We start from the raw sequence: 14,441 nt of genomic DNA on the forward strand, positions 1-14,441 counted from the left end.
TGTTTGCCTCTTTTATTAGCTTTTGCTCATGCACACAGTTGACTCTCCCATTTAAACCTTAGTACTGTGGTTCTCAAAGTGGGGTATGGGGACTGACACTCTTAGAGAGTTGATTAGGTTAAAACTATTTTCATAAAAATCCTAATGCAATATTTGCTCTTTTCACTTCATTCTCTTGTGAGTGTAATGTGGGGGAAAATACCATTTTTTCCCCATGAAAATGTGTTACCACATAATGGTTTTATTATTGTTTTAAATGAGTTAATAGCTATTTTTAAAATTTCAGTTTTTGTTTATAACTTAGTAAATATTGATAGATAAAATCCAAATGAACAAAGGCTCTTTGGGGATCTTCAGTAGTTTTTAATGGTATAAAGAGTTTTTGAAATAAAAAAAAAGTTTGAAAATCATTGCCCTTGTATGGCTGGGTGCGGTGGCTCAAGCCTGTAATCCCAGCACTTTGGGAGGCCGAGACGGGCGGATCACGAGGTCAGGAGATCGAGACCATCCTGGCTAACACGGCGAAACCCCATCTCTACTAAAAATACAAAAAACTAGCCGGGCGAGGTGGTGGGCGCCTGTAGTCCCAGCTACTCCGGAGGCTGAGGCAGGAGAATGGTGTAAACCCGGGAGGCGGAGCTTGCAGTGATGAGATCCGGCCACTGCACTCCAGCCTGGGAGACAGAACCAGACTCCATCTCAAAAAAAATAAAATAAAAGAAAATCATTGCCCTTGTCTATCTGCCAGGTGTAAGAACTCCTGTTGACCACATTTGATACCACAGGATTAGACAATGAATTAGAGTTGGTCTTCTTTGAGTGATAACTTGTCTTGATTGCAAAAATCATCTACGTCAAGATAAACTATAGCTTTTGGCCAGAATGTCATTTAGAAATGCAGCAAATGTTAATACAGGATGTCTTTTTGTTTTTCTTGGTGATGTGTAATGGAAATAAACACAATCCTAGTAAAAGGAGAAGCATAAACATGGAAAGGATTTGGAACAGTGTCTAGCATAAGAGTAAGCCCTTAACACAGGTAGTGATTATTACTATTTTATTATTACCCTATCACAGTTGCTATTCAGTTATTTATTCAACAAGTATTTATTGAGTACTATATGCCAGGCTCAATGATCTGCATTGGGGATTCAGTGACGGGCAAAACACAAATAATTCTGCCTTCAAAGACTTTATAGTCAAGTGGGAGAGGCAGTGGAATCATCACACTGAAAATTCTAATTACAAATCGTGGTAAGCAAACGAAGTGATAGAGGTATAAGTAGACCAAGATTAGATCTGATTTTCAGAGTCAGTAAAAGCTTCTCTGAAGAAGTCCCAGTTGAGCTGCACTGAAAACTGGGTAGGAGGAATTAAGGAGACATAAAGGAAAGAGTAGCACACTGAGCATGTTTAAAGACCCTTCAGTAGAAAGAGAATGATGAGGGGGCCAATGTGGCTAAAACCCAAAGACTCAGGGCTAGAGTGGTAACTGTTTAATGGCAGAAACCACAATTACGTTTGCACCAACCCAGTAGTAGTAGTAGTAGTAGTAGTAGTAGTAGTAGTAGTAGTAGTAGTAGTAGTAGGTTAGATCCCAAGTCATTTGGGGATTTTAAGGCTTTGTCAAGGATTTTAGACTTTTATCACGTATCAGTGGGCAGCCATGGAAAGTTTTAGGAAAAGTGTGGCAACCTTAGATTTGTATTTTCAAAAGATAGCTGGAGTGTAGTGGGGCAAGGCTGACAAACAGGGAGATTATTTACAGGGCTTTGGCAGTAGCCAGGTGAAGGATAGTGGGAGCCTGGAAGAGCATAATGGCAGTAGAGACCCAAAGGAGTGGATGAATTTGGGATGTATAATTTTGGAAGTAGGGCCACAGGACCTGGTGATTAATTGAAAGCTTAACTAGAACAAAAACTGCACAAAGTCGAAAGCTTTTCCCAGCAAGATTAGCTAATGGGTTACTGGTAAGTTGCAAAATCTCCCCCATTCTCCCTTGGCAAAGATTCAAAAGTCCTGGTGATATTCAGGGCCGACAGATTACTTAGGCCGCACAAAGCCAGTGCACAAGGCCGTCACGTGTCTTAACACCAAAGACTTTATTCCCTGGAGATCAGAGGACTGGAAGCACAACGTTTCCTGGGCAACGCCATTGTCGCTAAAGACAACGCTGGGAGAGAACTCCACAAGAGAGGGCGAGTCTGAGCGAAAATGGGCAACTCGCCCTGAGGCTCCAGCCATCACGGGTGATTTGAGGACTCAGCATGAGGCGAGAGTATGGGCTGGGAAGAGCCACAAAACCCGCCTGTGATTGGCTGGACAGGAGTATTGGTCGCTTGTGATTGGGTGAAGCTGAGACATAGAGCTGTGTTTTGAACCGCATAGGGTTCTGGGTAGCAAAGGCCTCACAAGGGTCTTAACCGAAAAAGGGAGGGGGAAGGTCGCCAACAAACGGCGGAGCTCACAATCCAGGCCGGGGCATCCCCCAACCCCCATGGAAAGAGCTAGGCAGGAGCCGCTGCCTCAGCTGCTCCCCTTGAGTCCTGCTCCGTCCCTGCCGTCGGTCGAGGGCACCTCCTTTTGGGCAGTGGCTGTGGAGACCCCTCCGTCACTGCCCACGCTATGCACGGCCGCCATTGCTACCGTGGCCTCCTAGTGTAGGGAGGCTTTGGTGCCCTGTGCGGCGCAGCAGCTGCTGGAGGTGAAGCCAGAGAAGGTGTTGCTGCTACCACAGCCCCACGCTCCGGACAAGGGCGCCGCTTCCTCTCCCAGCTGCAATTCAGGCCTGTACTGCGCCTCCTGCCGCCGCCGGCCGCGTCCGAGGGCGCCCCCTGCAGGCCCGAGTTGCCCGGTGCAGCCCCGGGCGCTGCACGTCAAGGCCAAGAAGCAGGAGCTAGGGCCTTGCCTGGATCCGTCGGTGGGGCCTCGTGGGGCCGTCGACACCGGTCCTAGAGCCTCCAGGGCGGTCAAATTGGAAGGCCTCGGGCCAGCCGTCAACTATTCCGAGGGAAGGAGAAGGGCAAGCTGGAGGCGGAGGATGCAAGGTGGGGAAGGCAAAAGCCCGGCCGCCATCCGAGAAGGTGTGATCAAAACGGAGGAACCCGAGAGACTCCTTGAGGACTGCAGGCTCGGCGCAGAGCCCGCGTCCAATGGCCTAGTTCATGGCAGCGCGGAGGTCATCTTGGCCCCAACGTCCGGTGCCTTTGGGCCGCACCAGCAAGACCTCAGGATCCCTTTGACTCTGGATCCCTCAGGTCTCCCTGGGGCCCGGATCCAGTTTCAGGGAGCTCCGCCTTCAGAGCTGGTAAGATTGACCAAAGTCCCCCTTACACCAGTGCCTATTAAAATGCAGTCCCTACTGGAGCCTTCTGTAAAAATCGAAACCAAAGATGTCCCCTCACTGTGCTGCCCAGAGATGCAGGTATTAGACAGTAGGGGAGTCGCGTTTTCGAAACTGCGCCTGTGTTGCCCTATAGGGCGTGTCAGCAGTTTTCAAGTCTAAACTACAAAAGTAAAGTCATGGAACTGATTCTTTTCAGGGCAGAGTCTGCGCGGGTATCACTTCTGATCGACTTGTACATATAGCAGTAAAATACACGAATGCCTTCAAAATTCTGAAGTATTTTTTTAAAAGTCGATTTTAAGGCCTAGTGTTTAGATAGGACTAATTTTTGTGCACAAAAATAGAAGTATTCTTGATAGACATTTTCCTGGTCCTCTAGCTAGAAATTGGGGCCGTTAGTCTCCCTGCTCTGTTACGTCGCTTCCATGGCGAGGTGTACTCTTGGGCCAAGTGACAGAATGAAGAGAGAAAAAAGGCAATCAAGATTTTCCTCTTCCACTTTTCAGAACACAGATCCTTTGGTCAGATAAAAGGATTCTGCTGTGTCAGAGTTTTTAATTGCTTTTCTGGCCACTACTGATAATGCTGCTACCAAAAAAACCATTATTTTTTCTTTCTTTTTTTTTTCTTGAGACGGAGTCTCACTCTGTCGCCAGGCTGGAGTGGCACGATCTCGGCTCACTGCAACCTCCGACTCCCTGGTTCAAGCGATTCTCCTGGTTCAGCCTCCCTAGTAGCTGGGATTACAGGCACATGCCTCGAAGCCCAGCTAATGTTTGTATTTTTAGTAGAGACTGAGTTTCACCGTGTTGGCCAGGATGGTCTCAATCTCCTGACCTCCTGATCTGCCCACCTCGGCCTCCCAAAGTGCTGGGATTACAGGTGTGAGCCTCTGTGCCTGGCCAAAAAAAAAAATTATTTTTTCTAGAGGCAGAGTCTCACTTTGTTCCCCAGGCTGGTCTCAAACCTCTGGCCTCAAGTGATCCTCCCGCTTCAGCCTCCCGAAGTGCTGGGATTACAGACATAAGCAACTGCACCAGCCTTGTTAATATTTCTTTTTCAAGAGTCCTCATATGGCTGCTTCATGCAGCCTGTCCAGGGCTTTCAGTTTCAGCCAGTGGGAGAGACAGACTATGCTGACTGTATCTTACTTAGAACCGGAACCCCAAGAAATTTATTTATTTATTTATTTATTCATTTACTTTTTGAGACGGAGTTTCTCTCTTTTTTGCCCAGGCTGGAATGCAATGGCGTAATCTTGGCTTACTGCAACCTCTGCCTCCTGGGTTCAAGCGATTCTCCTGCCTCAGCCTCCTGTGTGACTGGGATTATAGGCACATGCCACCATGCCTGGCTAATGTTGTATTTTTAGTAGAGACGGGGTTTCACCATGTTAGCCAGGCTGGTCTTGAACTCCTGACATCGGGTGATCCGCCCGCCTCTGCCTCCCAAAGTGCTAGGATTACAGGCATGAGTCACCGTGCCCAGCTGAAATTTATTTGTTTATTTAGAGATGGTCTCACTGTCTTGTCCTGGCTAGAATCATGTAGTATGATCACTGCCCACTGCAGCCTCAACCTCCCAGTCTCAAGTGACCCTTCCACCTTGGCCTACTGAGTAGCTGGAACTTAAAGGCACTGGCCACCATGCTCAGCTAATTATTATTATTTCAACATGGTGAGAGATAGGGTCTCACCATGTTGTCCAGGCTGGTCTCAAATTCCTGGGCTCAAGTGCTCTGCCTGCCTTGGCCTCGGAAAGTGCTGGGATTATAGGCGTGACCCACCACACCTGGTCAGAAATTTATTTTACATGCTGATGTTTAGAAAAGGGAAAACAAATATCATCCAGCCACAATATTCCCATCCTCCTAACCCAGTCAACATCTTAGTACTGTGATACATTTCCTTCCCCCTATTTTTTTCACAGTTGAGAAAACATAATTTTCATTCCTCCTTTTCAACGTTTTACTTTTTTTTTAAGATTGTTATACAAAATAGAGATGGGGTTTTGCTATGTTGGCCAGGCTCGTCTTGAACTCCTGGGCTCAAGTGATCCTTTTGCCTTGGCCTCTGAATGTGTTGGGATTACAGGCCTGAGCCACTGGGCCCAGCCATTGCTCTTTGCTCCTTTTTAAATCTTTTTTTTTTTTTTTTTTTGAGATGGAGTCTCGCTCTGTCACCCAGGCTGGAGTGCAGTGGCCGGATCTCAGCTCACTGCAAGCTCCGCCTCCCGGGTTTACGCCATTCTCCTGCCTCAGCCTCCCGAGTAGCTAGGACTACAGGCGACCGCCACCTCGCCCGGCTAGTTTTTTGTATTTTTTAGTAGAGACGGGGTTTCGCCGTGTTAGCCAGGATGGTCTCGATCTCCTGACCTCGTGATCCGCCCATCTCAGCCTCCCAAAGTGCTGGGATTACAGGCTTGAGCCACCGCGCCCGGCCTTTTTTTTTTTTTTTTTTGAGATGGAGTCCCCATCTTTCCCCCAGGCTGGAGTGCAGTGGTTCTATCTCGGCTCATTGCAAGCTCTGCCTCCTGGGTTCACACCATTCTCCTGCCTCAGCCTCCTGAGTAGCTGGGACTACAGGCACCTGCCACCATGCCCAGCTAATTTTTTTTGTATTTTTAGTAGAGACAGGGTTTCACCGTGTTAGCCAGGATGATCTCGATCTCCTGACCTCGTGATCCGCCCACCTCAGCCTCCCAAAGTGCTGGGATTACAGGCATGAGCTACTGCGCCCAGCCTAAATCTCTTTTTAAATATTCAGAATTGGACATGGTGTGACCAGGATTTCATATCCTAAGTGGGAGAGGTTAAGGTTGAGGGCTTTTGAGAGGGTCCATGGCCTTTTCCCAAACAGTTCACTCTGTTCTTTTGGACTCAGAGTAGAGTGGGCTTTTACTCGGACAACCCGGGAAGGTCTGTGGAGGCTTGAATGCAGTCCTATAGTAGGGGAGAATGAAATGGCCCTACAGCCTAACAGCCTGGCTTGGAACAGGGATTCTAGGCCTCTGTTTGATTTCATGAACCTTTAATTTTTCCACTCCAAAAGTGAGGAATCACTTTATTTCCAAAGTCCATTAAATTTAGTTTGAGAAGTTTCTGTGAAGTTTATAATACCCTGTCAGATAAACAGGGACATGCTGTTGGCCCTGAGGATTTCTCAGAATGACCTCTGTTGAAATGGTGATCTCATTACAAATTCCAGGGGCAGGTAACTCTTGATCTTGAAGCACGCAGCCCTGCTTTCCTATCCGGGAATGTTAAATCCAAATTCCCTTAGAGGCCAAGCACAGTGGCTCATTTCTATAATCCCAGCACTTTGGGTGGCTGAGATGGGAGGATCACTTGAGCCTAGGAATTTGAGACCAGCCTGGGTGTAGGGAAAAGAAAGAGAGATCAGACTGTTACTGTGTCTATGTAGTAAAGGAAGACATAAGAAACTCCACTTTGATCTGTACTAAGAACATTGTTTTGCCTTGAGATGCTGTTAATCTGTAACTTTAGCCCCAACCCTGTGCTCATAGAAACATATGCTGTATGGAATCAAGGTTTAAGGGATCTAGGGCTGTGAAGGATGTGCCTGGTTAACAATATGTTTACAGGCAATATGCTTGGTAAAAGTCATCGCCATTCTCCATTCTCAGTTAACCAGGGGCACAATGCACTGCGGAAAGCCGCAGGGACCTTTGCCCAAGAAAGTCTGGGTATTGTCCCAGGTTTCCCTCCACTGAGACAGCCTAAGATATGGCCTCATGGGAAGGGAAAGACCTGACCGTCCCCCAGTCCGACACTCATAAAGGGTCTGTGCTGAGGAGGATTCGTATAAGATGAAGGCCTTCATCTCCTGCATGTCCCTGGGAACGGAATGTCTAGGTGTAAAACCCCATCGTACATTCATTCTATTCTGAGATAGGAGAAAACCGCCCTGTGGCTGGAGGCAAGATATGCTGGTGGCAATGCTGCACTGTTACTTTTTGTTATACTGAGATGTTTGGGTGAAGAGAAGCATAAATCTGGCTTAGGTGCACATCCAGGCATAGTACTTTCCCTTGAACATATTTGTGACACAGATTCCTTTGTTCACATGTTTTCCTGCTGACCTTCTCCCCACTATCACCCTGTTCTCCTATCTCATTCCCTTTGCCAAGATAGTGAAAACAGTAATCAATAAATACTGAGGGAACTCAGAGACCTGTGCTGGTGCGGGTCCTCCATATGCTGAGTGCTGGTCCCCTGGGCCCACTGTTCTTTCTCTATACTTTGTCTGTGTCTTATTTCTTTTCTCAGTCTCTCATTCCACCTCACGAGAAATACCCACAGGTGTGGAGGGGCTGGCCCCCTTCACCTGGGCAACATAGGGAGATTCCTTCTCTACAAAAAGTTAAAAAAATAAAATAGCCCAGCATGGTGGTGCACACCTGTAGTCCCAGCTACTTGGGAGGCTGAGGTGGGAAGATCACTTGAATCCAAGGAGGTTGAAGCTGCAGTAAGCTATGATGGCACCACTGCACTGCATCCTGGGCAACAGGGTCTCATTCTGTTGCCAAGGACACAGTGCAGTGGTGCCTCAATAAATAAATAAAAACAGGGAAAAAAAAGTCCTAAGAATCCATTAACCTCCACCTCTGAATTGTGGCCCAATATCACCTAGGAAGGAGCTCGGGATGAATACTGAGAGGTGTGGATTCTCATCCTGACTCTTCCACCACTTGACTTTGACTTCAGGCAGACCCTGGAATTTTTCTGAAATTCTGCCTACTCTGTAAAATGGGAATCACAGTGCCATCTGTGCATAGGAATGCACCCCACAGACCTCTAATTACAGAAAGCAAAATTGACTATGAGCTCCCAGCTGTTGCACTGTGAAATCCATCATCATGTTTATGCTGAGACCAGATTTCCTTCAAGCTTTTTCTAGCTTGTTCCTGGGCATAGAAGGGATGCTAAGGCAGGCGCATTTCTGGGAGACATGATAGACTTGCCCTTGGCCAAACATTTGTAATGACTTCTCCTGAACTAAAAAAAAAAAAAAAAGGATGTTTTGTTGACTGAGCTGGGCAATGCCAGGCCAGTGGCTTCCTTTTTCTGTTTCTGGTTTTTTTTTTTTTTTTTTTTTGAGATAGGGTCTCACTCTGTTACCTAGACTGGAGTGCAGTGGTGCAGTCACGGTTGCCACCTCAGCCTCCCAAGTAGCTGGGACTACAAGCATGTGCCACCACACTCGGCTAATTTTTTTTTTTTAAGTGACAAGAGCAAAACTCTGTCTCAAAATAAATAAATAAATAAATAAATAAATAAATAAATAAATAAAGTTTTGCATATATTTTATGAAGCCCATAAAGGGCATCTTAAGGGTCCATGCTCTTAGAACATTTCTGGAAGGATACACAGAAATGGTTATTGCTGTGGCCCTGGAGTGCAGGAGGGGAATTTTCCTTTATTGAATACCCTTTAAATGCAATTTTATCTATAGTGCATGTATTATGATTTTAAAGTTTTTAAACTTGTTAGTTATTTTAAAGGAATTGCTGTTCTAACACTTTGGAGTGATCACAAACTCACATCCCTTCAGGGGCCAGGGAGATTAAGTGTACTTGGGTTTAAGGAGATGGCAGTGGTTGAGCTGCAGCTAACTGCAGCTTCCATACCACACCCAAAGTACTTAAATTCAATACCATGAGAAGCATAGTGTTTGATCAAATCAATGTCCCACTATTGGTCCCAGGAGTACTATCAATTAGTGACCTCTGCTTAGAGTGATAGTGACAGGTTTTATCTGAAAACCTTTCAGAGGAGTCAATGATTCCTTAGTGAAGTATGCAGAATCTCTAAAGCAATGAGGGGTTGGGGGGACCACCATGGAAATTACCTGAGAGCTCCAGAGAATATGGCTGGTTCTGCATAATGCAATTTTTACACAGAAAGGGTTATCCATCCAGGCCTCTGTTTTCTGACGTGTCCAGTCCCTGCCTGGTGGAAACTCCTAGTCTGATGGGAGATGGACAGAGTCTAGTCTTGGAAGGCAGAGTTCATGTCATGGCAGGCCCTGAAGGGTCTGAGCTGAATTTCCTCAGGTAGAAATGAGGGGAAATCTATATTCCTTTCAGGGTGAACAGAAGAATCAAAAGTTCTGAGGTGGGCCAGGCATTGTGGCTCACACCTGTATTCCCAGCACTTTGGGAGGCCCGGGCAGGAGGATCACTTGAGGCCAGGAGTTCAAGACCAGCCTGGGCAACACAGTGAGACCCCTGTCTCTACAAGAAGTAAAAAAAAAATATTGGGGCATGGTGGCACATGCCTATAGTCCTAGTTACTCAAGAGGCTGAGGTGGGAGGATCACTTGAGGCCAAGAGTTCAAGACTGCGGTGAGCTATGATCATGCCACTGTACTCCAGCCTGGGCAATGAGAGGAAGAGGAGGGGAAGGGAGGGAAGGGGGTGGAAGTGAGAAGGGGAGAGGAGGAGGGAGGTGTGGGAGGAAAGAAAGGAGGGAAGAAAAATGGAAGAAAGGAAGAAGAAAAATGGAAGAAAGGAAGAACAAAAGGAAGAAAGGAAGGAAGGAAGGGAGGGAGGAAGAGAGGAAGAAAGTGAGTTCCAAGGTGGAAAATCAAGGGGCCTGTTTGGAGAAGAGAGAGAATTCATGGGATCTGGCTCAGGGGAAGAAGTATGGGAAATCAGGTTGAAAAGGCAGGTTCCAGGGAATCAGGCCCTCCCAGCCCTCTAATATGACAAAGCTGAGGAAGAATTCTTCCTGGTGACCGTTTCATTCTTGTGTAGTGAGTGCACTCAACCCCCCAGAAGTAACTGTGGAGGGCTTGGTTGGAACCCCAGTGACCAACCATTGCTCCCGACCAGGTTCCCAATAGGCACGTACTGGCTTGGGATGCTCCAAGGCCACCTGGAGGATGTGGATCTATCTCAACCCAATTTCCTCCTCCTAGGGGATTAACTGAATATGAGGGAAGAGAGCAGATCAATGCTCGGAAAGGGAATGTATGTCATTCAGGGTCTCAGAGCAAATTGAGGAATCATAGAGGCTGAACTCCCACCTCTAGATTCTTATTCCAAGGCTCGCTCCCCAGCACCAGGCTGCCTCTTGAAGTGTATGTGTCAACCCCAGGTACAACACAACAATTACCATTCTCAATAAAACCCCCTTCCCATTCATCCACAAGATGCTAGGCCTTGGGCTAGGTTCTTGTCAAGCTAACTGGGTTCTCAGAACAAGCCTATAAGGTAGGTACTACAATTATTCCCAGTTTCCAGATGAGGAAGGTGAAGCTCCAAGGGGCAAAATGATATTCTTCTGCAAGGCAGAGCCGAGATTCCAAATCAGAGCCATTTGACTGCAAAGATCGTGCACATCAGATAAAGGAAACCTCAATGAAGCAGGGAGGGACACACACAGCCTTCCAGGCTTGTGAACAGCATTTCCAGAGGTCAAAGGATTGTACAGAGAAAATACTGTGCAAACCAGATTCTCCCCGTAAAGCCCAAAGGAGGCATCCTGCCTTCAGTCAGAGCCAGAGGCACCAGACTCCAACAGCTGATTCCTGTTTCATCTGATTCCTGTTCTTCCTACTCCCCTCTCCACCACCCCAAGACTATTCAAATATAAGTTTTGGCTGGGTGCAGTGATTCACACCTGTAATCCCAGTACTTTGGGAGGGTAAGGTGGGCAGATCACCTGAGGTCAGGAGTTCAAGACCAGCCTGGCCAACATGGCAAAACCCTGTCTCTACACAAATACAAAAATAAATAAATATATATTTATTTATATGCTAGGCCTCGGGCTAGGTTCTTGTCAAGCTAACTGGTTTCTTAGAACAAGCCTATATATATGTGTGTGTGTATAGATAGATAGATAGATACATACATAGATACATAGATACATAGATAGATAGATAGGCATGATAGTGGGTACCTGTATCCCAGCTACTTGGGAGGCTGAGGCAGGAGAATCACTTGAACCCCGGAGGCGGAGGTTGCAGTGAGCTGAGGATCGTGCCTTCATGAAAGCAGAGGATTTCAGTCAGTTTTGTTCACTAATTTCCAGCACCTACAAGAGTGCCTGGTACATATAAGGAGCTATTAATAAATAAACGTGTTGGATGATGTGGAAGGTGAATGTTTTTTAACTATAGGGAGTTTTTGTTTGTTTGTTTTTTTGACATAGGGTTTCCACTCTCTCATCCAGGTTGAAGTGCAGTGGTGCGATCTTGGCTCACTGCAGCTTTGACCTCCTGGGCTCAAGAAATCCTCCCACTTCAGCTTGCCGAGTAGCTGGGAGTACAGGCATGTGCCACCACATCAGACTTATTTTTCGTTTTTTTTTTTTTTTAATTTTTTGTACAGACAGGGTCTCACTATGTTGCCCAGGCTGGTCCCAAACTCCTGGCCTCAAGCGATCCTCCCACCTGGACCTCCCAAAGCGCTTGGATTACAGGCATGAACCATTGCGCCTGGCCAAACTTCAACTATCGCACAAAGCTCCTGTATAGGGGTACTTCCATTAGCTGGGAGACCCAACTTGAATGACAGTGGCTTGGTGACAGAAGATTTGAAAATGCTCCTGGATGAGCCGACTGGATAAGGAATACCACTGGGAATCACTTTGGAAAGTGATAAACATATTAGTCAAGTTAAACTCTCCCTGAGTGATCATTTTGGATACGCCTGGACTTTCTTGCTTTGCTCAGAGCAGGATTTGTTCCCTTCCACTCAGCAGACCTTCGTGAAGCATTATGTGTGCAAAGCTCAGTGCCACATCTCAGATCTGAGAAATGGAAGGAAGTGCAGAAACCACCCACTAGCCACACCATTCCTGAAGAGCAAGTGGGAGAGCTGAAACCCAGAGAGAGGTTACTGAGGGAGGCAGGAGGTCCCAGTCCAAGGCCTGCCCCTGGCTCTGTCCCCTCAGCCCTCATAGGTCTGCAGACTTTCAAAGTCAGCAGCTGGACCAGGCCCAGAATTCTAATAGGCAGAGTAACACTTCCTGACTTAACAAAGGACTGGGCTGGAAAGTGTTCCTGCTAAGGGTCTCCAGGAATTAAATGACTTTGGTGGCCATGCACGGTGGCTCATGCCTGTAATCCCAGCACTTTGGAAGGTCAAGAAGGGAGGATCACCTGAGGTCAGGAGTTCGAGACCAGCCTGACTAACATGGCGAAACCCCTTCTCTACTAAAACTACAAAAGTTAGCCAGGTGTGGAGGCACATGCCTTTAATCCCAGCTACTCAGGAGGCTGAGGCATGAAAGTCACTTGAACCTGGAAGGTGGAGGTTGCAGTGAGCCGAGATTGCGCCAATGCACTCCAGCCTAGGTGATAGAGTGAGACTCCATCTCAAAAAAAAGGAAAAAGAAAAAGAAAATGCCATGTAGGAAATGACATACAGATAAGCCTTGAAGGATGAAGAGAGAGCTAAAGGGGCATTTCAGATGAAGGATCTTCACAAATAAAGCTACAGTGTGGGGACTACCCGGGTGTAGTCTGGAGAGCAGGCAGAACAGGGAGTGGGGACCACTGGAAGGCTACTGGAGCCATTATGGTGAGAACCACTGGAAATGATGAGCCCTGGGCTTAGCACTTTACATCCTTATGCTAGACCTTGGAGGTAGGTTCCCTTACTACTACTACATTCTTTCAGATAAGGAAACGGAGGTTCAAGGAGGTGACAAAGTCACAAGGCTGACTGGTGGTAGAAACAGCACTTAAGCCAGGTCCTTCTGATGCCTCCCCCCGACCTCCTTACCACTGGGATACCAGGCAGTGGCATTACTGAGGCCTTCCCATCTAAGGTACCACTGTCCCAGCACACTTGGCCTGGCATGTCACCTCAGACATGTGGGCAACAAGAGGTCAATCTTTGCCTTAAGCATGGAAGCTAGCTTGATCCCAGCTTTTTGAGTTGAGCATCTACGAGACTATCAGGACCTCCTTCACCAGAATAGAGGGGATGCATGGGCAAGGAATATGAGGATTGCTGAGGATTTGTTATGCTCCGCTGTCTGCTGGTTTCTGTTTATTGTTCTACAGTTGTGTAGGTTGTAGCTACTAGTTCTCCTCTGGTCACACTGGTGTCATCATGACTCTGGGGCAGATCACTTTGCCAGAAATAGGGTGGTTAGTCTTTCTTGGGAGACTGGAGTTTAAACTGGTCATGGTACCCCAAAGGTTAAGTACTGGTTGTTCACGGATTCATCTCTCTATCGCCCCAGCTTTCTGAGCTGCTCTCTCATGAACTTTTTTTTCAGGTGTTCATAGTAGCGGATCATCTTTTTCTTGGTCTTCTCTAAAGCATTCACCTTACAAAAAACAGAGGTGAGGTTAGGGTCACTTCACAGCAGGGCAGGCACCTGTGCTGCTGATGTGGGAGTGGGAAGACTGTCAGCTGGACCCTACATACATTCCATATACTTTGATTCACAGGGAGCCTATGTCTCTAGTTGTAAAAGTGGGCATTAAGCTAGATAACTCCAAGGCCGGGAGCAGTGGCTCACGCCTGTAATCCCAACACTCTGGGAGGCCAAGGAGGGTGGATCACTTGAAGTCAGGAGTTTGAGAGCAGCCTGGCCAACATGGTGAAACCCCGTCTCTACTGAAATTACAACAATTATCCAGGCAGGGTGGCCCATACTTGTAATCCCAGCTACTCGGGTGGCTGAGGCAGGAGATTTGCTTGAACTCAGGAGGTGGAGGCTACAGTAAGCTGAGACCGTACCACAGCACTATAGCCTGGACAACAGAGTGAGACTCTGTCTCAAAAAAAAAAAAAAAAAAAAGGCCAGGCGCGGTGGCTCAAGCCTGTAATCCCAGCACTTTGGGAGGCCGAGATGGACGGATCACAAGGTCAGGAGATCGAGACCATCCTGGCTAACATGGTGAAACCCCGTCTCTACTAAAAATACAAAAAACTAGCCAGGCGAGGTGGCGGGCGCCTGTAGTCCCAGCTACTCCGGAGGCTGAGGCAGGAGAATGGTGTAAACCTGGGAGGCAGAGCTTGCAGTGAGCTGAGATCCGGCCACTGCATTCCAGCCAGGGCGACAGAGCGAGACTCTGTCTCAAAAAAAAAAAAAAAAAAAAAAGGCCAGGCG

The 14,441-nt window shown here is 47.2% G+C and overlaps 1 protein-coding gene and 1 pseudogene across 1 annotated transcript in view; one reads left to right on the forward strand and one right to left on the reverse strand.

Moving 5' to 3' along the window:
- Positions 1 to 2,497: 2,497 nt before the first annotated feature.
- On the forward strand, positions 2,498 to 3,438 carry LOC111547116 (annotated as a pseudogene).
- Positions 3,439 to 13,515: 10,077 nt separating this feature from the next.
- The window catches only part of C4H5orf52 (chromosome 4 C5orf52 homolog), an 11,752-nt gene continuing 10,826 nt past the window's right edge, over positions 13,516 to 14,441 (reverse strand). The window contains exon 3 of the mRNA XM_023218807.1: positions 13,516 to 13,652. Within this exon, the coding sequence (XP_023074575.1) occupies positions 13,554 to 13,652 (99 nt within the window). The 3' untranslated portion in view covers positions 13,516 to 13,553. The remainder of the gene's footprint in view (positions 13,653 to 14,441) is intronic.

This window comes from Piliocolobus tephrosceles, chromosome 4 (assembly GCF_002776525.5).
Source record: "Piliocolobus tephrosceles isolate RC106 chromosome 4, ASM277652v3, whole genome shotgun sequence".
NCBI lineage: Eukaryota > Metazoa > Chordata > Mammalia > Primates > Cercopithecidae > Piliocolobus > Piliocolobus tephrosceles.